General features: G+C 38.8%; 1 protein-coding gene across 1 annotated transcript; it reads left to right on the top strand.

The window, feature by feature from the left end:
* Positions 1–15,395: 15,395 nt before the first annotated feature.
* Positions 15,396–16,788, top strand: G0S2 (G0/G1 switch 2). The gene is made up of 2 exons (XM_087959591.1): positions 15,396–15,507; positions 16,087–16,788. Exon 2 carries the CDS (start codon positions 16,108–16,110, stop codon positions 16,447–16,449), a length of 342 nt encoding a protein of 113 aa, XP_087815717.1. The 5' UTR covers positions 15,396–15,507; positions 16,087–16,107; the 3' UTR covers positions 16,450–16,788.
* The last annotated feature ends 7,977 nt before the right edge of the window (positions 16,789–24,765 follow it).

The following is a 24,765-nucleotide window of genomic DNA, read 5'->3' as shown; positions in this document are numbered from 1 at the left end:
TATGGCAAGCAGTTATAGATTATTGGCCCTTACATGCAGGTGTACATCTGCTTCTCTCTATGAATCACACATACATTTCTTTGAATAGGGAACAAAGAACACTGTTTCTCTGCACAAATTAGTCTTATGGTTTACACACTGGGAATTTGATAAGACCAGTCTTCCACTGAAAACCATTTCAAGCAATTGTTGCCATTCTTGCTAAATTCTAAATGAGTCACCCAAACCCTATGTAACAAAAAGAACACATAGCAAAAGTGTTCACTTCCTCAGAAACATGTGCTTTCTCTGTAGTGAACAAATTCCAGAACCGAGCATTACTCACCAGGCGAATAATCTACTTTACAAATGGTATGAACTCTTGCTAAAGTTTCATTTCCATGGCTGTCAAACCATGGGCCGAGTTCCCCAGTGAGTTTTAGTAAGGACAGAAGAACTTTCTTAAAGAGAGTGTGCCTACCATTTCTCTGAAAAAAAAAATTATATAGATTTCGCACATCTGTATATAAGGGCAGCCAGTATCTTCCCTTTTTCTCCCCAGGTGCCCAGTAACCTTTCAAAATAAAGATGGCCAGATATAAAGAATGCATCTGAGGGTCTAACAGATGCTTTTAAGAAGAATGAGTGAGCATTCCATTTCCAACTATTCCTCCTGATACTTGACAGAAAAAAAGAGGATACAAATTGCCTGCTTTGAAGGAGGGATAACTGGTGTGGAAAGGGAACTTCATGAGGACAGTGGTGACACCCAAGCAGGAAAAGCCCAAAGGGAACATCAGGCCAGCCATAAAACAAACTTGCATAGGAAAAGAGATTTAATAAAAGGTATTAAAGAAGCCCCTTAGACAAAAGCCCAAATAATTAAGAAAACTAAGGAAACAAGAAAAGAAAACCCTTACAAACACAAGACATGCCAAATCAGCTAAACAGACAAAAGACACAAAATATATTGCAAAGGAGACAGACAGGAGATTGCCACAAGAAAACATTAGGAAACTGATAATCCAATCAAACCACCCTGCAAAGTTTGCCTTCTTTTCAACACTGGGATGCGGGGGCAGGGGTGATCTTGAAAATAATTACTGGTACAGAGATGGATAAGTTAACCTTAGCACTTAAGGAAAAAGAAACATCAGAATATTATAGAAGCTGGGAATGCTGGTATGACTGGATAGAACAAAAATAGAAAATATATTAGTAAATAACATAGAATGTAAAAGAGGTAGTAATTATATATTCCCAATAAGATGTATTTGTAAATATATCACCAATATTGATAACAAACAAGGAACCATAGACTGTCGATAGTAGAATTGTTAGTTTTTAATCTTTTTCTTTTTTTCCTTTTTCTTTTTTTTCTGTGTGCTGTGTATGTGTTTGATATTTTAGTTCTATAATCAATAAAGTGTTTTTTTTTAAAGAAAATAATTACTGGTAACAGACTTGATACAGTGGAATGAGGTAACAATGCAATATAATGAAATGCAGGAAGGGGCAGAGATAAGAATGGAAACGTCTGTAGAAGCAAGAAGGTAATACAGTAAAATGGCTTAAGAAAGCCTGTAGGAAAAGCCTGATAGCAGAAAGAGGAACAGGGAAGTTTGTGTAGATGTAAGAGGTAAATTGGGGAAATGATTGCATGTCAATGTCAAAAAGAAATGATTAACAGTAGGTTTTGCTGGAGATGTGAAATGAGGTTGAGTTTGTTTAGGATTGGTATTAATAAGAGAGAAATGAAAGTACAGAACTAGAGGTTTGCTTTTTAATATTCTTAAAAACATTATATGTATGCCCGAGATTCTAATTTTAGAGTTGTTTTCACCTCTCCAGCCAAATATTATGCTTGTTTTTAATTTTTAGAACTGGCCAAAATAATGCATATGGAAGAATGATGTAAAATATATTGCAGCAATCCTTGGAAAAAACATGTAGAAAGTGGCATACAAATTTTAAAAACAGAAATAACTGTTCTGTTTTATTATTATTATACAATGACAATAAAGAACATTTCCTGAAATATTTAAATCAGAGAGAATCCTTGATTTCTAGAACACAATTATTTAAAAATAATTGAATTGAATAATATGAATCTTTGACATTTCTATTGCCATTTAACAGATAATCAGAGTTGGAAGGGACCTCATAGGTCATCTAGTCCAACCCCCCGCCCAAGCGGGAGACCCTACACCATTTCTGACAAATGGCAGTCCAATCTCTTCTTGAAAGTCTCAAGTGATGATGCTCCCACAACTTCCGAGGGCAAGCTGTTCCATTGGTTGATTGTTCTCATTGTCAGAAAGTTTCTCCTTATTTCCAGGTTAAATCTCTCCTTGTTCAGTTTCCATCCATCATTCCTTGTCTGGCCTAATAACATCCATACCTCATAATATTTAATAACATTTAATAACTTACTTAATATTTAATAACATCCATACTTATGTTGGGTCATAGAAGGAAAAAAATCCAAATTACATGGTTGTATTATAATATAGTAATATGAGGCTGACTATTAATTACTATTCATATCTGATTAATACTTTAATAGATTATGGTTTCAAATACCTTAGGACATACCTGATATTGAAATGGATCAGCCAATTGCTATCTTCTATATGCTACTAAAACTCTAGTTGTCATGACCTTTATCTGGGCATACAGATGCATCATATGACAACAATTTTTGAACCAAAGTAACTCAGATTCCAGGATCTATGATTCCCAAGGAAATGAAATTTGGATAAATTCTGGTTGCTTTAATGCTACTGATTACTGACTACTGCTGCTGCTGCTGCTGCTACTACTTTCATGTGATTTTCAATTTCATTTTCAATGTTCCATGACAGAATAACAGAGTTGGAAAGAACCTTGGAGGTCTGGCCATGCCCACACCTGGTTTAGCAAAGGGGGGGAAAGTCCCAATATGTCACATGACACCGCCATGATGACATGAGGTTTTTTTTCACCCCTGCCCTATAACATTTCAAACAAATGGTTTGTCTTCTTAAAAACCTCCAGGGTTGGAGCACCCACAACTTCTGGAGGCAAGTTATTACTTTGTTTAATTATTCTAACTATCTGGAAATTTCTCTGACAGTTGGTTCTCTCCTTGATTAGCTTCCATCCATGGCTTCTTGTCCTGCCTTCTGGTGAATAGGTCGACCCCCTCTTCTTTGTGGCAGCTGCTTAGCTATTTTAACACTGCTATTATGTCTTTAATGAAATTTAAACTAGACTCATCCAATTCCTGCAACTGTTCTTCACATGTTTTAGCCTCCAGTCCCCTAATCATCTTTGTTGTTCTTCTCTGCAGTCTTTCTAGAGTCTCAATGTCTTTTTAATGTACAGTTTCTCACCCAGTTTTGCAATCCCTTGCCCCCTCTGCCACCCATCAGCAGTCACTTACCTGCATGCTGGGAAAGGAAGGGAAATATACAATGCTCAAGGAAACTCAATGGGGAAGCTGGCAAGAAATTGAAAGTCGCTCCTGCTCCCAATGCTTTCTTACCTGTCTTTGCTCATTCTGTTTCTGTTTAGGTAAGGAAATATTTATGAAATGATTCAAAAGGGCACAGATTTTCCAGTGAATTTTTAATACTGTTGTGGAAAGGGAACTTCATGAGGACAGTGGTGACACCCAAGCAGGAAAAGCCCAAAGGGAACATCAGGCCAGCCATAAAACAAACTTGCATAGGAAAAGAGATTTAATAAAAGGTATTGAAAAAAGCCCCCTAGACAAAAGCCAAGTAATTAAGAAAACTAAGGAAACAAGAAAAGAAAATCCTTACAAACACAAGACATGCCAAATCAGCTAAACAAACAGACAAAAGACACAAAATATATTGCAAAGGAGACAGACAGGAGATTGCCACAAAACAAATATAAGAAAACATTAGGACGAAACTGATAATCCAATCAAACCACCCTGCAAAGTTTGCCTTCTGCACCCCACGGAGTTTACCCTCCGGTGGAAATGAAGACAACCCCTGACAGGATTTAAAACATTAAGAAATACAAACACAAGCACACACACACACAAAATGCGAAAAAGGTATATAAATCAGGGGCTTATCATACAAAGCGAGCTAGCCCCAGGAACGCAGACTTCTTGCTATCTCTCGCCTTCCTGAAAAATAAAAAGAACCAGCTTCCAAGCAGTTGCCTGTATCCTTGCACTGGAGTTTTCCCAGCAGGAAAATCGAACCCTCAGAAGAAAGGCATTTTCTAGCCTTTCAACAGTGTACACATAAATTGTTGCGATGTATACAGTGTTCAACTGATACATTATCACACATATAAACAGATAGAATGGCTTATGGTTTGTTGCCCTGATTATGTTTCACAAAACCCAAATTGGTGAAAATAATTGATCAAACCATAAAGACTAGAATCTTTTAAAGTCTGTGTGTCTTGTCCTTCTTCTCGGATAGCACCACAGGGAATATTTTATTTTATAAATAAAAAGAGCTATCCAATCTTATCACTTCACAGATGTTTTTCAATGCCTCTTATCTTGGCCTCCAACTTGGCAACAAAGGTTAGTCAGTGTGTATGTTTAAAACGTATTTCCTTTTCTCTGTCTTGAAAAGTGAACATTAACATTAAAGGTAACTTCCACAGCATTGGAAATAAGACAGGGAAAGTTCAAGGACAGAGTAATTTGTATCAGACAGGTGGTTAGACATATCACCTGTATCTCGTGAGTAAAGCCACTGCTAATTCTAGAATATCTACATAAGGAGAAAGATCAACTCTCAGCTGAGAAAAGCATTATCCAATCAGCTGAAAAAGTTCTCAATAGCTCTAGAATGGGGAGTGGGAGGAGTGAGGGGCAGCTGGAGATTGTAGGGGAAGGAATATTAAAGTCCATTGGGATTTTTAAAAGTAAGTCTGGGGGGGGAAAGGAAGGAAAGGAAGGAAGGAAGGAAGGAAGGAAGGAAGGAAGGAAGGAAGGAAGGAAGGAAGGAAGGAAGGAAGGAAGGAAGGAAGGAAGGAAGGAAGGAAGGAAGGAAGGAAACCTCCAATGCTCCCTACAAGCTTCCCACAAGGAAATTTGATGACAAACTCAGATGGATACTTGCCCTGTTAAAGCCTGGAATGCCTGGAAAGGCCTCTCTCTCCCCATGTCACAAATGACATCAGTTGCAATAGATACTTGTGAATTGGGCTCGTGTCAAATCTGGAGTTTGCTAATGCAGACATTAGAACTCAAACAACCGATGTTCACCTGCATTAAATCAGGGATTATGGCAGGGATTATTCTGAGTTAAGCAATGAAGGCAAAATACTCTTAATGAAATTGTTTTGATTTTTGCACCTAGTAAAGGGTATGTGCATCTTTATGGTACTATCTTGGTGAGTATTTCCAGAACATGCTGTAGCAATACATTGTTCTTCTCCCACAGCAATAACAATATTCTGTATTGTTTAATGCCTATGTGAACGTGCTAATGATTCAGAGCAATGTGTTCTTCGATGCTCTATTATCTGCCTCCAACCTTTTCTGTTTTATTTGCTGCAACTCACGAAGTTCTTAAAATAAGGAACAGGTTTTGTAATGAATAACATATACACTAATGTTGTAGGAGAAATGAACCACAGACCTTGTGCTCATTTTCAACGGATGGGAATGAAATTAAATTTAGTGGTGTTTCTATACTCTATTGTGTCTGTGTGACAAAATCCTCTTTTCCTCAACATTCTCTGGCAATGCTCTTTCCATTGTACCTTGTGAAACAATAGACTAACAACCTCAATACAGTCCAAAAGAAATTGAACGGAAAAGCAGGAGGTTGTAAAAAGCATTTTCATATATATACTTCATCTATCTAGGGGGCACTCAGACAATGGGGGGGGGTGAAGCTATAAACAGATACAAAGATACAATGTCAATTGATTTAAATAGAAAAGGCATGCTTAAGGAGAAGCATTTTAACAGAAGAAAGGGTTACATAAATAATCTCATTGAAATAGAGAAGGAAAAAAAAAATACAGTAAGAATCCTGGTTCTCATTGACCCAATAAACAGCTTCTGAAAGAAGGGCCTTTAAGAGGGCCTCTTCTAATTTTTATTTCTTGATTTTCATGTCTTGACCTGAGGAGGTTGAAGCTTAAGTGACCTGATAATCAGATAAAGGCACTTTTATAGCTATCTAAATTCTGTAAAACCTACATAGCAATGGATTCCATAATCTAGCTTTGCAATGCCTAAAGAAGGGTTTCATTTTGTAATTCCCCTGTCCAGTCATTTTCAACTCTAGTGAGGCAGTGCTCATCTCCATTTCTTTGCTGAGGGAGCCACCATTGTCTGAAGACATTTCCTTGGTTATGTGGCCAGCATGACTATATATTGAGGCTCACGGAACACTGTTACCTTCCAACTGAAGTGGTACCTATTTATCTACTTGCATTTGCATGCTTTCAAGGTATTAGGTGGGCAGGAGCTGGGGCGTGTAACAAGAGCTCACCCCATCCCATGGCTCTTAGGTCTTGAATCCAGTCTGTCAGTTTTCCAGCTGACAAGCTTAGCATCTTTAATCCCTGAATCATCAAGTCAGTTTCATTTTGTGTATCTCAACAAAGAGCAACAGCACACTGTCAAATGTGTGCTTCTTGATCAGCCTTGAATGATGTCAGATGACCATATTTATCCAAAAGTCCAGCCAGTCAGTAGACATGTTCTTATTTGCACAATGATGAATGATCCCTGCCTCCTGTCAGCTATTTATGAGGGCATGCTTTTCTCATCTACCAACAAGCAATATGGGCAACAGAAAATGAGCAATAAATTAGATGAGTGAAACATTTATTCACCTGAAGAGCTAATATTTTATTGCTCTTAGTCTTGAAAAATGCTGCTGCTCTCTTTTGCATTTCCCAAATTAGGTTTCTTATTTCATAATAGTTTCTTAATTCTTTGGCCAGTGATGTATGCTCAAATAAATCTGCCAAACAGAGGCAGCAGTACCATTAGACAAATGGCTCAAGTGGCAAATTTGGCTGACAATACAAGATAAGTAAATGGAGAGCCACTTAATTTCTCATATGTACTATGAGGGAAGACGAAAAATAAGTTGTGAAATTGTTTGCCTCTAGTATCAAATAATTTTGATGTTGCTAGATGGATCGTTTATTTCTCAGCTATAGGAAGAAAAATATGGTAAGCTGGTCCTATAATCAACCTTGGATAACGGTTTATGTTCATGACAGACGATGAAAAGTTTATGTCATCATTACATCTGTTACTCTTTAAAGTCCCACCTCCCTATGTTTTCACTGTACATACTTATTAAAGCTATGCAAAGTGGCTTGAGAGTCAGTTTAGTGTAATGGTTAAGCCATCTGGGTAAACTTGGGCCGGTCACTTGCTCTCAGCCCTAGCAAGGAGGCAATGGCAAACCACTTCCAAAAAACCTTGCCAAGAAAACTGCAGGGACTTGTCCAGGCAATCTCTGAGAACTCAACACAACTGAACAGAAGAAAAGATGCATCTCAAAAAAGAATTTTTAGCTGCCAGAGCAATGTGATTTTTTTATTAATGCAAATAGCCAGTGCAATATGGGTCAACAAGATGTTTCTTGCAACCTAGATCTGGTACTTAAAATAAACAGAAGAGATGGTAAGCATAGAAATTGGCTGATTGGTTATTCAAAAACTGTCCAGGGAAAAGAAAGAAATATGGTTTCTGAAGTGCAGGAGTTCCTCTTAGCAATAATATGAGCAACTCTATTGAAGAAATCTAGTTGTGGGATTTAAAAGAAGTATGGAAATGCACAAAGACTGTAGATCCCTGAGGACTGCAGTGAATAGATATTCACATGTAATTCTTGGCCATCTTGTAACCAAATCAGTGCAAGAATGTCACATTCTATCCATTACAATATTGAGATTCTCTTATCCCTCAAAATCATTTTTTATAACGCTCTTTTTATCAAATTGAATGAGAGTTTATTTTAAAAAGGAAAAGTTACTGTCTAGCACTGCTCCTGAATCTGCTTTTTTATTTGGTGGACATCATCTGTGCTGATCAGTGCTTGTCTTTTAGGGCAAAAAATAAAAATAAACACTTTGATTTTGAAAATAAAATCTTCTAGCATTAGAAAATACAGTATTGTGTATTGCTCCTATCCATCTTCCAGAACTATGACCTTTCAAAGAACACAACCAACCTATTGTTTGTATGAAGTAAGATAACGGCAATCCGAGGTCATATGGTGTTACCGAAGCTGATATAATCTGCTTTGTACTGCTGATGTAATAAGTAATATCACAGAGAGACAAAAGCAAAGAAGTGTAAAAGGAGCAGGGAAAAAGCCACAATCTCTCACACAGAATGTGCTGTACCTTCTTGTTGTGACTCATTGACTGAAAGGCAATAAACAGGCTGTTGGGTTCTCCAAGATTTCATGAGAAGGAAACTCTTATTGTGTAAGGAAGGGCTTCAGGAGAAAGGAAATAGTAGAATGCAGAAGCATTCATTTATGAAACTGCTAAAAAAATTATTCTTGTTGCTGTCATTATAAATTATTTTATCCTGTGTTTTTTATATATAACTCAAGATGGCAAACATACCTAACAACCCTGCCTTCTCTCTTCCAAATAACAATAACCCTGTCTGGTGTTTGGCCTGAGAGAAGATGACAGGCCCAAAGTCACCCAGCCGGCTTTCATGCCCAAGGAAGAGTTTCCTGCTTTCTAGATCAGCACCTTAATCACCATACAACAATTTGCCATTTATTAGGTTGGAGGCAAATCAGTTTTAAAAATAACAGTACAAAACAATGAAAAACAGCAGAACAACTAAAATACATTCAATAGTGTATGGAAACACTTGTTTTTCTCCCTGCACAGTTTCAGCAAACACATACATAGTTTTGTGACCATGTTGCACAGCAAGGGAAAGTCTATAACCTGTTAAAAAAACTTTTATTAAAATGTTTATTACATTATTTTCCAGATGCAATATCTGTGCTGGGAGAAGGTAAATTTCAATTATACATGTTACTTGACAGATATACATTTCAATTTCACAATGGTTTCTTCCCCATAAAGTACTTCTCCCTCATCCTTATACTTGGAATCCAGTATTCAAAAAACTTAAAAGAACAAAAATATTGGAGGAAAGGGATAACTAATATCTATTTATGTTCAGACTATCTAGTTAAAAGAAAGACAACCAGGAAAGAATACTACAATACTATAGTCCCAATTCAGAAATATTATGACCTGCGTTCACCACAATGCAAAAATCAGTAGGAAAGAAAAACTTTTGTGCATCAACTTATTTCATTATCCATCATTGTTACATAGAACCCCAGTATCTAGGGAGTTTGCAACCTCTGGGTCTTGACCCTAAAACAGTGTTTCACCAACCTTAGCAAGGATGCCAAGGTTACCAAGATATGTGGACTTCAACTCCCAGCCAGAAAAGGAAATTTCCCAGTGACATAAATATATTTCCTTTCTGGAGTCAACCTGTAATTATAGTTGAATGACCTGTTAAATAATTGTAGCTGTGTGCATGTGCTTTCAAACCAGTTTTGACTCCTGGTGACTGCCTGGACACTTTTCTTGGCAAGATTTTTGAGCCACTGTGGCACAGTGGTTAGAGTGCAGTACTTCAGGCTACTTCTGCTGCCTGCCAGCTGCCTGCAATTTGGTAGTTCAAATCCCACCGGGCTCAAGGTTGACTCATCCATCCATCCTTCTGAGGTGGGTAAAATGAGGACCCAGATTGTTGGGGGCAATATGCTGACTCTGTAAACCACTTAAAGAGGGCTGTAAAGCACTGTATATAAGTCTAAGTGGTATTCCTATTGCTATTTTTCACTTTGATAATGCATGCTTTCTAGCACTGAAAAAAGTGACTGGCCCAAGGTCATCAGCTAACTTCATGCCTAAAGCCGGACTAGAACTCACAATCTCCTGATTGCTAGACTGGTGTTTTAAACAATGCACCAAACTAACTGTCTATAATCTTAACTGCAGCTGTGCAAATAAGGCAATAATTGAGCAGAAGCAACATGGAAAGACTCACAAACATGGACTGGAGAGATTTGACTAGACCAGTGTTGGCAAACCTTTTCAGCACCAAGTGTGCCAGAAGAGCAGCTCCCTGGCACAAGTAGGGAAGTGCTGGAAACTGGAAGAGCAGTGCCGGAAGAGCAGCGCCGGAAGAACAGCGCCGGAAAAGCAGCGCCAGAAACTGAAAGAGCATGCACACCAGGAAGCTGAGCTTCCAGTTGCTGATGCACGCATGCACCCCAGCACCTGGTCCTCCACTTTCTGGGGCACATTCACATGCAAAGACCAGCTAAACCCGGAAGAGCAACGAGCGACAACTAGCATGCCTGGAGAGGTGGCTCTGCATGCCACTTCCAGCACATGTGTCATAGGTTCGCCATCACGGGCCTAGACAGTACCTATAAGATGTCTATCAGAAACAGAGCAATTATCTTCCCCAAAACTGGAAACAGCACCTGCAGGCTTATTAATCATCACTTGATCTTTGAGATTTGAAGCTCAGATCCAAAAGCTACTAATTAATCTTTACACTTCATCCAATATCAGTGATCACATCTTTATTAATGCAGCAAAACTCCGTTATTCTGTTAGAAAATTCTAGATTTAATTTCATTCCAATGTAAATTTGCACCTGTGTGTACATGTCAGTATATTATATGGCTTATGGGATGCCAAATATTTAGTGCTACTCAGTCCAAATTCTATGTAGTATCTGAATTCAATGGAGGATCCCAGAGTACTAAAATGAACTAAGGACATGGCAGCTATCTTTTCTATAAGTATCTTGCCATCGACTCCCCCTCATATTTAACACCTTTCCATTGATAGAAAAGAAGAAAACACAACAAAATACAGGTAGTCCTCAACTTACAACAGTTCATTTAGTGACCAATGTTACAACAGCACTGAAAAAGTGATATGATCGTTTTTAACACTTATGACCTGTAGCAAGAAAGACCATAAAATGGAGCAAAACTCACTTAAATGTCGCACTTAGCAACATAAATTTTGGCTTCAGTTGTGGTTCTAAGTCGAGGACTATCTGTATTGACATTATTACTTGGGGTTGAAGAAGTAAGTGACAGAACATTTGTCAATTTCACAAGATTAAAAGGTGAGAAAGGAAGTCCGGGTTTTCACATTCCATCAATGATTCCACTGGTGAGTTTGTAAAAATGAAAAATCATGAAGGACTATTCTGAGGGGCGAAGTCCAAACATCTTAAAGTTGCCAAGCTTGACAAACACTGATGAGAGGTAGTGATCAATGTCCAGAGGGGAGCAGGAATTCCACTGCCAAAAGCCAACTGCTATGTAAGTGTTCATCTACAATGAAAAAAAAAAAACAAATCTGAAATGAAGCAAAGGCTCCCCACATGAACACAGATAGAAGTAGGAAAACAGCACTTTGAATCTATGCCAGGGTGGCATCATGAATTCCTGCTGGGAAACAGTCAGTGGCCTGTACTCACACTGGAGCAAGGTGATTGTACAGATTAGTCCTAATAAATCAATATAACATCTTTGTACTTTTTAAGATCTCTTTCCCTTCACCAACTCCCTTCAGTCATTTAAAATCAAGACTTAATAGGAAAAGATCATTAAAGACCCACCTCTACTCACTCACTCTGCTACCTTCACTAGAATCTGAACTTGGAAACTTCTACACCTTATTTCACCTTCTCAGATTTGGGCAGTTGTTATGTCAAGGACTGGATATCTAAATAAGGACTCTGAGGATAGGGCCACGTGCCTAGCTCCAGCTGCCCTCCCTCTCTTCCACCCATTCTAAAAACCTGAGCCAACTTCTATTGGTTGTTGTTCTCGCTTCTCAGACCCTTGTTTATATGAATCAGCTCTTAAAATCTTTTTGTAGCTACAAGGGCCATTTTTGTAACAGGCTGCAGAGTCACAATTCCTGATTGTCCAAAGAGACTGCCCAGACACTGGGTGAGAGGTGAGAAGGCTTACACAAGGTTGCATGGTAGCTCAGTGGACAGAAATAGAATGCAGATCCCTGGAGTAAAGTCCCAGACTCATGCCCTGTGTACAAAAAGGGAACTGACTCCTAAACACGCTGAAAGCACATGCATTTAAAAAAGGGGGAAAAGAGGGGGGGATACTTACCTTTCACCTGGATGAATCAAATTGCACGCTAGAAGAAAGGACTGAAAAGGTCTCTGGAGGAATGGCTGACTTTCACCAGCTTTGGATTCTAAACGTACTCCTTTAATCAAAATAACTGGCTCCTAACACTGAGAATTCCAGCAGTCAGTGCAGAAGAGTAGCTATTGAGGCTTACATTCAAATTCCCCTGAGCCACATAGCTCAGTGATTTGGGCTAACATTGCCCTCAGAAATGGAGTAGAGGAGCCTTGAAAAGAAAGGACAAAACTAAAATGTGTGTGTGTACAAGTAGAGGCTGTATAATCAAGAAGCAAATGTGGCAAACCCCACATTTGTGCTGATTCAGTTAGGGAAAACAGATTCAGTATTGTTGGCTACCATGGAAATTCTGCCAAAGTCACAGTACTTATACTTCACCCAGCTGCTCTAAAGTGTAAAACCAAAATGGATCTTGTATGTACATTTCCCTTTTCTCCATGGTGATGTAATATAATTGGACAAAATGCTATCTTCTCTAGACAAAAGGCTGTAAGGGGGGAAAAAAGGTAGGCCAGAACTTTATGAAAAAGTTATCCCCTCTGGCTGCAAAACTCCATTCAGCTGTAAAATGGAAGCAAAATTGTGACAGCCAAGGAAAATCTGTATCCCTCTGGTAGTCATAATGGTGTTTTAAGTGTCTATATATGGGCATATCTTGCCATTATGCGAGTAAGGCCAATATCTAAATCAGGCTTTTACAAACTTGCCATTTTTAAGATGTGTAGACTTCCAGAATTCCCTGACACGAATGCAGATAAAGGAATTCTGGGAGTTAGAAGTTGCTAGGTTTGAAAAATAACTACCTAAATAGTCTTACCACAGCAGCTAACCTGAATCCTTCAAATGGAACTTAAGAACAATTAACCAGTGGACCTGCTTGCCTTCAGAAGTTGTAAATGCTCACATCACTGGAGGTTTGTAAGAGATTGGACCAAAGGTGGTATTCAGCAGGTTCTGACCAGTTCTGGAGAACCGCTAGTGGAAATTTTGAGAAGTTCGGAGAACCGGCAAATGCTACCTCTGACTAGAGATTTTACAGTATCCTTCCACTGCCACGCCCATCAAGCCACACCCACGGAACCGGTAGTAAAAAAAATTGAATCCCACCACTGGATTGGACAAACATTTGTCCAAAATGCTATAGGGCAGGAGTGGGCAACTATGGCCCTTTTATGAATTATGGACTTCAACTCCCAGAATTCCTGAGCAAGCCATGCTAGCTCAGGAATTTTGGGAGTTGAAGTCCACAAGTCATAAAGGGGCCATAGTTGCCCACCTCTAGTATAGGGTCTTCTGCTTGAGCAGGAGGTTGGACTAGGGCAGAAGTCTTCAAACTTGGCAACTTTAAGACTTGTGGACTTCAACTCCCAGAATTCTCCAGCCAGCATAGCTGACTGGAGAATTCTGGGAGTTCAAGTCCGCAAGTCTTAAAGTTGCCAAGTCTGGGGACCCCTGGACTAGGGTCCCTTAGCCTGTAAAGTGCCACAGAGGTTTCCAGGACTCCATTCCTCAGCAATTGGCATTTAGAGGCCTTGTGTGTCATCTGGTCACCAAGGAGCCATTAGTAACTTCCTTGTGTCTAATCGTTTAAAGCAGTGGTTCTTAACCTTTTTGAAACAATCGCCCCCTTGAGCCATTGAGGAAGTTATCATTGCCCCCCTCCCCCAACATAACCCCTCAATCACAACACAGGGAAATAATTCTTCAATTTATGCAAACATGTTTTTTGTTTTCTTTAAAATTGTCATAAGGACATATCCATGCAAATAATTTATTTCAAGTCTTTTTCCCATATCTCAACTGTGTGAAAAATTCTGATGCCACCCATCACTTTACTTCCAAACTTTGTCATACATGTATTTCATTATTATCTTATTTATTCAAGACACTTAAATGCAATGACCACTGAAAACAAAATTCAATTGCAAGAAAATGAAATGCCCGAAAAAAACAGCAACATTTAATGATTTAATTACAAGTGAATTTTAAGACACAAAAAGAAATATAAAAAGGGCGTAAGAACAAACCGCAATGCAGGAACTAAGAATTTCAAGACGAAAACTCTGAAACTAAATTAAGATTCGAGGAAAATATATATTCATGCACACTGTAAAAAGGGTTTAAAAGACCCAAAGAAAAATTTTACGGAAGGAAAGCAACAAAAATCAGAGCGACCAATTTAATGGGTAGAGTGATATGAGCGATGAAGATGAGCGATGCTTATTCACATATGTACGGCGTTCTGTACTGAAGCTAGCTGGAGGAACATTTTAAAACACAGTTCAATCCACTAATAGCGAGCGATCTGATGTTTTTGTACGACAGATATACAGCATTCACCATACGAAAAAAAGTCTCAAAAGTGTCCCCAAAACTTCTCGCTCCATCGCCCATACGCCCCTTCATTCCTTCATCCCCGCGTTGCCCCTTTTCATTCCATCGCCCCCCTGAAAAACGAAATTGCCCCCTGGGGGGCAATATCGCCCAGGTTAAGAACCACTGGTTTAAAGCAGGGGGTCTCCAGTCTTAGCAAACTTTAAGACTTGTGAACTTCAACTCCCAGAATTCCTCAACTAGTTTTGCCAAGGTTGGTGACCGCTGGTTTAAAGCCACGTTAAAAGCGAATCCCGGGTCTGTCTTTGGAAAAGTCAAGGAATCTTGATTTGCTGTAGCCCGCGTTTGCAGTAACCTACTCTGAATCGTAATATTGGGGCGAGTTAGATTTCAAATCGTTTCATAAAGCAAAAAAATGCAGCGAATCACCCATTAAACCTCCTCTGAATTGCGCAATGTCCGTTTAAGGCAATGCGGTTTTAAGGGAAAGAGTGAAGGTCACCCCAACACGAGCCCTGGCGCACGTCGCTCAAGAGGGATTGAACAGTGGGAAAGGCCGCCTGGACAGATGCTACGTGACTCTCTCCAGGTTGACAAACGAGCGCGATTTATTGCTGCTGCCTTGATTGCTTTGGGCGCCCTTCCCCGGCGCGTCTCCTTGGGGGCTGGCGACCACCTCCGCCTGCGCAGCCAGCATTACCAAACCAGGAGGCTCTGCTTCTGGCCAATGGCTGTAGGATGGCGGCGTGTTCGGCGCATGGGCAGTCCCATTGGCCAGCAGCCTGCAGGAACGAAGCCAAGCGGTCGGTCCAGGCAGGGGCGGGGCCTTGAACAAGCGTGGGACTATAAAGTACGGAGGCCGACCGCTACTGTAGCAAGTTAACTGGAGTGAAGATACTCCTATTGTTGTTTCTGTGAGGAAGTAAAAGGGGCGCTCTGAATTCAACGGCTGATAAAAGCTCCGAGCGAGACAGACGAGTTCTTACAGGTAAGGCCGGCCGACGTTTAATGTATTTATTTTTTTCTTTTGATTGTCCAAGCTGCAGTGCCGGTTTAGAACCGAGCTGCGGCTGTTCTCCTCTGTTCGAAGACACTGAATTCATGGGAAGGATTCGTGGGGTTGTAGTGGACAGAAGGGCTGTTATTTTATTTTTATTTTTTTTAAAAGCCTAATGATTTTGAATTCATGCTGTTGCATATGATTGGACGCATAAGGAGAATTGTACTTGGACTGTATTAGAAATGCATCAACTGTAGCCTTTTTATACAGAATAACAGTATGGAAGGGACCTTGGAGGTCTTCTAGTCTAATCCCTTGGTCAGGCAGGAAAAAGTATATCATTTCAAACAAATGGTTGTCCAATCTCTTCTTAAAAACTTCCAGTATTGGAGTAACCACATCTGGAGGCAAATTATTTAAGTTGTTTCTTATAATGAGGCTCTGTAAGCTGCTAAGACTCCATTGGGAGGGAAAAAACTGTTCTTTCAGAGTAGGATGGCCTAGATTAAAAGGCTTTTCACAATCTAAGCTGTAGCTGACCTACTTTTCTCCTGTTTCTCCATCTAGGTGTTTCCAAGCAGCTGGACTATGGAGACAATGCAAGAGCTGATCCCATTTGCGAAAGAAATGCTGAGCCAGAAGCCCAATGGGAAAATGGTCAAGCTGTACATGCTGGGCAGCGTGTTGGCCTTCTTTGGGGTGGTTATCGGCTTGGTAGAGACTGTCTGCAGTCCTTTCATCTCTGAAGGGAAGCTGGAGGAAGAGGAAGAGGAGGAAGAGGAGGGGAAAAAGAAAATGGCCGTTCTGCCACTGACAAAAAGAGAGCAGAAGGTGGAGGTTGTGGTTCAAAAACACGAGGACGTGATCCAGGAAAAAGGCAAACAAGTGCTGACTTTAAGGAACTCTGTGAACAGGCAACGCGCCTCATAGAAAGACTCTTTCTTTGCTCTGCAGTTTAATTTAGGTTTGGTGGTGACCTGCAGGACATTTGTCCCTTCCTAAGTGACAGATTTGCAAATAATGCCTTTATGAGAGAACATCTCTGGGTTCGAAGACTGCAGTCCAAAAAGACTATTAACGATTTATTTTGCTGCTGTGCAGCAGTTGAACAACACTGCCATTTAAAATCTTACATACCTGTTCTTTTGGTATGAAAATGCAAAGCTCTATTGTACCTTATCCCTGCCTATGTGGGATTTATTTTTTACTAATGTTTGTGTTTTATAAATATTTTGCATTTTAAATAAACCATTTTATACCTGACACTAACAGATGCTGGTGTGGACCTCTTGAATGTGGAGGGAGGGCTCTGAAGAGCATTAAAAAGAAGGGTTTTTTTCACTTTGGTGTTCTAGATTAAGCAAAGTTGGCTTACACTTTGGGGGAAAATATTAAAATGAAGAGCATTGGTTTATCAATTATCTTTATAAATAATTTCAACCAAAAAGCAAGGACCAATTTTTGAAAAGAAAAAGTATTCTAGGATTAAAATTTGGACCTTAAGTATCAAAATCTGAAGTCCTCTTTCTGAATTAAACTATTTTTCAGTACCTGCTTGATAATTTACAAATTGGAAAATATGAATCTAGGGGCGGTGCTCATCTCAGTTACAAAGCCAAAGAGCCAGCGCTGTCTGAAGATGTCTCCATGGTCGTGGCTGGCATGACTAAATGCTGAAGGTGCCCAGAATGCTGTTACCTTCTCACCAAAGTAGTCCCTATTTTTCTACATGCGTTTTTACATACTTTTACATGCTTTTGAACTGCTAGGTTGGCAGAAGCTGGGAGCTCATTCCATTATGTAACACTAGGCATTCGAACTGTCAACCTTTCTAATCAACAAGCTCAGTATCTTAGCCACTGAGCCACTGTGTCCCTAGTAATTAATCTTATCTATAACTAAATTTAGGTACGATGGTTCTTGTGACTAAGGATCATTTAGAGAAAAATCCCAAATCTTAACTAATTTATATAGCAATATAGAATATGCAAGTTTATATTTTGCTAATTCAGCAATGCACAGATTCTAAATCCCCACAATACAGATTATTCACCACTTTGTTGGTGAATAATATGATTATAATATCCCAACATGATACAGAGGGAAATGGGTAAATTCTCCATCTGTAAGATTCTGACAATGTAATGTTTTACTTCCTCAAGGGCAGACAGGAATAAGCTAAATGCAACAGGAACAGTCCAAATTGAGGAATTAATCGACAGCAATTTAATCTCCATAATGATAATAAATAATTGGTTTTACTGAAATGATATTCTCATATTATGGTCCCATTAACGTATTGACTTGTTAAACAGACACTATACTAGAATGATGTAGCAGCAAGAGGTGCTATACAACTGAGAGATTAAAAGTTGGCAGCAAACTGAAGCTAGTTTATACAAGCAATATTGATAGCATTGGTTATTATCTGTATTCAAATCACACCACTCTCTCTCGTAAGTCCAGCAGTGACCATATACAGAAAGAAATAATATCCTGCTATAAAAGAACTGGATTTGCACCGATCACTGTTAACTACAATTTTGGGTTTTGTTTACCATCTGCATTACACTCAAACACCTTTTGTTGGAGATTTGCCTCATTACTAACAAAAGAAAGACAAAGGAAAGAAATAAGCATCAGTCAATGGCAAACTTTGAATGCCTAACCTTTCCCTCTTATAATGGTCATTTTAATATGTTTTATATTGTTTAATTGTTCAATGGGAAGTGATTTACTAAGGTTGAAGATGCTGCAGGAAAAAGATATGGTTCAGTTTGCAGAGCATACTTGGTTACAAACTAGTCTATCACATTTTGATCTAGCATGGTATGCTAATGCATTAATTTATGATTTTAGACTTTAAAACAAATACCATACATGTATGCTGTATGAAACCAAATAACTGAGTCAACCATGAGTAAGTTAGCCACAGTTAGGCATTATATGAATAAAGTTAATCTATGCCAGAGGTAATTTCAGGAAGGTGAGGATTGGCAAGATTATGGATAATTCTTTCCTACCTGACTTCCTGGAACTAAGCTGGGAAAGCAGGAGAACCTTTTCCATTCTGCTAGCAACGTGTATCTCTGTTTTTTTCTTCCTTACTATGTCACTCCAACCATAGATAATTCAGCACAAATCATTCATCTCTTCTGGCCACATCTGCTTTTTGAGGAGGCAAAATAAATCCTACATTCTCTTCCTCTATATCTCATGCATTTAGTTATTTATTGTTAAATAAAAGCCACACATTGAACCATAGTAGAACTGGCTGAGCCCAAAAGGTAAATGCTTAGAAGTTTCAAACTTTATCTTCCAGAAGCCTATGTAGGAAGCCATTCTCCCTCCCAGAAGAATGAAATATTTTGAATATTAAAAAAAGCCAGGATAAAATATTTCTGCTGAAAGAGAAATAAAAAAAATCTCAAGGGAGACAGAAACTCAGAGCTCCAGCTCCCTCCCCGCAGCAGATATTTTGCACCCATTGAGAAAGATTGGGGCAGCCTATCTCCAAAACAAAAGTCCTTCAGCTCGAGGATGATGGGATTAAGACATGGCCCTTCAGGACATAATTTATTTTATTTATTTATTTATCTGATTTGTCAATCGCTTACAAGATAATAGGTATAAGTATAAACATCGTTATGAATACATGAAATGGATACATATAAGAAAAACAAAAAAGAAACAATAGGACAGGGACGGTAGGCACATTGGTGCGCTTATGCACGCCCCCTACAGACCTCTTAAGAAAGGGGTGAGGTCAATAGTAGACAGTTTACTACATCTGTTAAAATACTGAAGTTTGCTGATGACACAACAGTGATTGGTCTAATTCGAGACAATGATGAATCTGCATACAGACAGGAGGTTATACAACTTGCCTCATGGTGTAACCAGAACAATCTGGAACTGAACACACTCAAAACCGTAGAAATGGTGGTAGACTTTAGAAGAAACCCTCCCATACTACCACCTCTTACAATACTAGACAACACAGTATCAACAGTAGAAACCTTCAAATTTCTAGGTTCTACTATATCACATGACCTAAAATGGACACCTAACATCAAAAACATCATCAAAAAAGCACAACAAAGAATGTTCTTTCTGCACCAACTCAGAAAGCTCAAACTGCCCAAGGAGCTGCTGATACAGTTCCACAGAGGAATGATTGAGTCTATCATCTGCACCTCTATAACTGTCTGGTTTGGTTCTGCAACCCAACAGGACAGACACAGACTTCAGAGGATAATTAGGACTGCAGAAAAAATAATTACTACCCAGATCTAGGATGTCTCATTTTTGTGTTCCGTTTATTTTTTTGAGCAATGTGTGTATATATATGGAGCCTGATGATGGCAGATGAGATTCTGCCGAAACATTGCTACAACTTTAAAAGCACAACTACAATGACGTGGGAAAATACCCAAACAAAGCTGAATACCATACATGTAAGTACCCGCGAAAACTTAAGAAAACAAATATGTATGTATGTATGTATGTATGTATGGTTTAACCTACTAAAATACAGAGCTCACTACATTGCACAATCTCCTAAGGACATTGCATCACCCTCATTAACTTCAATCAAACTTCTCAGACAACCTGAGCTATAGAGCCAGCTATGAACCTTACATAACCCCTACATGGCCCCATGGGAGTCTGACAACATCCAATAAAACAGTGATCCCCAACCTTTCTTATGCCGCGGCCCAGTATCCCCAACCTTTTTTATGGCGCGGCCCGGTACCGGCATTAGCTGGGCGCCGCCATCTTTTTTTGATGAAAAAGTGCTTCCGGTGAGCTTTCTACCCGGAAAAGCTCACCGGAAGCACTTTTTCATCAAAAAAAGATGGCGGTGCCCAGCAAACCAGCGGCCCGGTAGGACTTGTTCCATGGACCGGTACCGGTCCGCGGACCGGTGGTTGGGGACCCCTGCAATAGAATACATTGGCTCAAGAACAGGAAGCTCAAATACAAAGCCCAAGAGAAAGTATAAAAACCCCTCACTCTCAACTCCATGTGGTTAGCTGCACCATGCAGCAGAATCCATGTGGTTTGCTTCATCATTAAGTCATCTTTGCAATCATGTTTCCAGTGTCTTTCTCCCAGCTTTGAACTGAACCAGATGGATATTTCTTCCAACACCTGCTTTGGTTTAGCAGCTTAGTAGTTCCTGATGCCACCATCTATTTTCCAAAGAGAGATGCCTCACATTCCTTCCAATTCTGATATGGATTGAGAATGTCTGAACTAGCAACTAGTAGTCACTAGCAAGCAGATTACTATATTCATAATATACACAAAGAAGCAAAATGGCCCATGGTTGTTGAACATGGAGGAGAGATAGCTAAATTTTTTGGGAGGACATATTGGTGAGGAAAACATTATTTAATATTAGTTATTCTATTGCCTTTTTCTTAAGGTAAGTGTGAAAAACTTTTTTCAGTGCCATGGTTGCTAAATGAACTGTTGAAGTCGAAGACTACCTATGTGTGTTTGTGTGTTTGTGTGTGTGTGTGTGTGTGTGTGTACACATACATACAAACACATACACTCACAAACATGCATCCTAGAATTGCTATCTTGTAAAGAATGCTATGTTTGTATTGCCAGACATCCGGACTCCTGCAAAGGAAATCTGGGATATATGCCAGCAACTCCATTTGAGAAAACATTTTGTTTCCACCAAGATTTTGAGTGCTTGTTTCCTCAGGTAGACAAGAACCAAAATAATTAAATTCCTTACCAGATAGCATAGAAAGAAGAACAAGGTTTACCTAGGATAAGTGCCAAATTGCTTTTGTCCAAGAATACTGAGAGCAAGTACTGAGATTTGTTAGCTATTTCCCAGCACTTAACATACTGTATATTTGTGTCCAAGAGGACTTGTTGCAACAACATCATAATCAGTTTCTGCATATGATGATTCAAATGGAATGAGGAAATGGGGGAGGGGGGCTAAAGCATCAGTATAGTTAAAAGAAAGGAGTCAACTATCTCAGAGTCCATCCATCATGGCCCTTCTTGACTCATGCTTTCAACAAACCTGATTGCACCTGATAACTACCATAGCTGTGAAGGCCCAAATGATTTCCGGACAGCAGCAAAGATCTACAGAAACTCTTAAAATTCCAAATTTTAAACTTCCAGACTAGTATACTGTAAGAATATTCTAACAGTTGTTTCTATAGTCTCTTGGCATTCTAAATTTGCCACTTGAAGTAGGTTTGTTCATTTTGTCAGCCTTATGGATCTTAGATCTTACAATATCTAGTAAGTATGCCAATGTTCTATTAAAATATTTGGAAAAAAGCATATAGCATTCAGGTTTTCAATTCACCAGTCAATCATGTCCTTTTCTATGATATTTCATTCTATTCCCCATTTACCTTGGTTTTCCATTTTCCAACAACAGACATTAAGCATATTATGTTCAATATCATGCTTTGTTGCAATTGGGTGTGTACTACTATCTTTCACTTCTACAATACATATTCTTATTCAGAATTCTTATTCAGAGAATGTCTCATAATATTACATTTACATGCCTGAATCATCCTTTAAGTCAGATGTGTATTTGAGAACCACATGCAATTCCTTAGATATTGTTTGTAATTTCAAAAGCCTTCTAGAAGTGGTCATCAATTTCTACTTCTCAATTTTGCTAGAAGGGAAAATGATGAAATGTGACTGAGAAGGAGTTGCCTTAAATGCTTTGGAGATATGGTTTATACTGTGCCACCAACGCCACCCCTTCACTACTCATAGGCCAAGTGCTGCCCTCAACCTGTAAAAAGGTGCTATGCTGGTCAAGAGAAAAAAACATTTTAAAAGCTTCTCAGACCCATCTCAAGGACAGAAAGGCTGTTTACAAAAAAGCATAACCAGCGACTTGGTGTCTCAGGTTCCCAATGTCATCCTAGAGAATTTAAAAAGAGAGGATCACAAATAACAGTGGTAGATACTTGCCTGAGAAAGGATTCTGAGGAAACATTTGGCAGGTAGCGTAGTTAATTTAAGTACAGAGCTTTAAATAGTCATTTGCAGAAGAAACTTGAGATTAGGTCATTGACCATAGCATTCATTTCAGTGTCAAAGTACTAAATCACTTGGACTCAAAGCCATTCTGACAGTTGTATGTGTAGACACATCCTGACATTTGAATATCTTTTCCAAGACCTTCATGGCTGCCAAGACCTTCAGATCTGCAGCATAGTCCTTGATTGTTTCTTGTTGGTCAATCTAAAAAGCAAAAGCAATCTTTAATATCTTAATTGTCAGTTCTAAAGCTGGTTGTTGAAACTGTTATCATCAGTTTGGTTTTCTTTATATTCCATTTTAGTACCATTTTTTTCATTCTGTCCCTTGAATTTTATTACTAGATCTTGCAGATCCATTGCAATCCTAGTCCCAACTGATGTCTTAAATATCTTGCTTTTAATTTCAATTTTCAGCAGTGCTGCTCAATTATTTTCCCAAAGAAAGTTCAACAAAGCATCATTTTTGCACAGGTGCCAATTACAGAGCCCATTTGCACACCTCCATGTTCACTGAGCTTTCTCATTCAGATTTGTGGGATTAATAAAGTTAGAACATTAAGATAGAAATGAATAACAGTCACTTTAAAAACTCTAGAAAACACAAAGAGGATCATTTATGAAGAAGACATTAAATAATCCTCTCTTTCTACTTATTAAAACCACAGGGAGCAAAATACATGACAACATATAATTTTACACAGCATGGATAATTTTCCCAGAGATCCACTGTTATAATAAGGCAAAGCTGTACTCTGTTTCTTGTGATGGAATTCTACCTTGTCCAAAGAACATAAACTCTGCTTGCTTTTTCTAAATGTCAAATGATTACAATTATGTGAACTGAAAATATCAAGTAAATATCCCAATACAGATAGTCCTCGACTTACAATTGAGCCCAAATTTTCTTTTGCTACGTGAAACATTTTGTTAAGTGAGTATTACCCCATTTTACAATCTTTCTTGTCACAGTTGTTGAGTGAATCATGGCAGGATTGGTTAGATGATCTTCAAGACATTTGTAACTCTATTACTTTATTCTTTTACCATTCATGTCTAGGCTAAAGGTAAAGGTTTTCCCTTTCCAGTCATGTCTGATTATATGGGGCAATGGTTTTCTCCGTTTCTCAGCCAAAGGAGCTAGTGTTGTCAAAAGATGTTTCCATGATTGTGTGGTCACTATGACTATATGCCAAGGCTCATGGAACGATGTTACATTCCCACCGAAATAGTACCTATTTATCTACTCACATTTGCATGATTTCAAACTGCTAGGTGGGCAGGAGCTCAGGCAAGTAACAAGAGCTCAGCTCATTGTGCGGTGCTTGGGTCTCGAACCCTGGCCCTCAACTTTCTAGCTAACAAGAAGCTTTTACCACATTGGGGCACCATTGATCCTGATATGTCAGGTATTTGGATCACATTAAGTCTAATACACTAAGTCAACATTTCCAATTCAAACATCTATGTTCCATATTGCAGAATACCTTATGCCACCAGACTTGAAATTCTAGACCTAGAAAACCTAGAACTATGCCGCCTTCGGTCCGTTCTAAGTATAGTATATAAAATCATACATTGCAATGTCCTACCTGTCAATGAATACTTCAGCTTCAACCATAATAATACAAGAGCAAACAATAGATACAAACTCAAGGTTAATCGCACCAAACTTGATTGCAGGAAATACGACTTCAGCAACAGAGTGGTCAATGTCTGGAATTCTCTACCTGACTCTGTGGTTTCTTCCCCAAACCCCAAAAACTTTAACCTTAGACTTTCTACTATTGACCTCACCCCTTTCCTAAGAGGTCTGTAGGGGGTGTGCATAAGTGCACCAACATGCCTACCGTCCCTGTCCTATTGTTTATTTTATTTATTTTATTTTTCTTATATGTATCCATGTATTCATAACTATGTTTTTACTTATACCTATTATCTTGTAAGCAATTAACAAACCAAATAAATAAATAAAAAATAAAATATGGAAAGTCAGGAGGCAAAATTAGCACATAAACATGAAATAGGAAGCAGAATTTAATCATTCTTCATTATATGGATGTGCCTTGCAAAGTAACCCATGAATAGTGTTAATAATTTTATGTACTTAAGAAGCAAAATAAAAATATAAATTTTATTACATAGGTATACAGTGATTATTCAATCTAGTTCAAGAGTTGAATCCAGAGTTTCAGAAATG

The sequence above is a fragment of the Notechis scutatus genome, chromosome 3, assembly GCF_049901735.1.
Source record: "Notechis scutatus isolate UNSWTSFEM ecotype Mainland chromosome 3, rNotScu1.2, whole genome shotgun sequence".
Classification (NCBI taxonomy): domain Eukaryota; kingdom Metazoa; phylum Chordata; class Lepidosauria; order Squamata; family Elapidae; genus Notechis; species Notechis scutatus.
The sequence above is the reverse complement of the archived record's forward strand: the minus strand, read 5'-3'. Positions and strand labels throughout refer to the sequence as shown.

What these genes read in the sequence shown, in the direction of transcription:
- G0S2 (XM_087959591.1), top strand. Translation starts at nt 16,108, where the DNA reads ATGGAGACAATGCAAGAGCTGATCCCATTTGCGAAAGAAATGCTGAGC.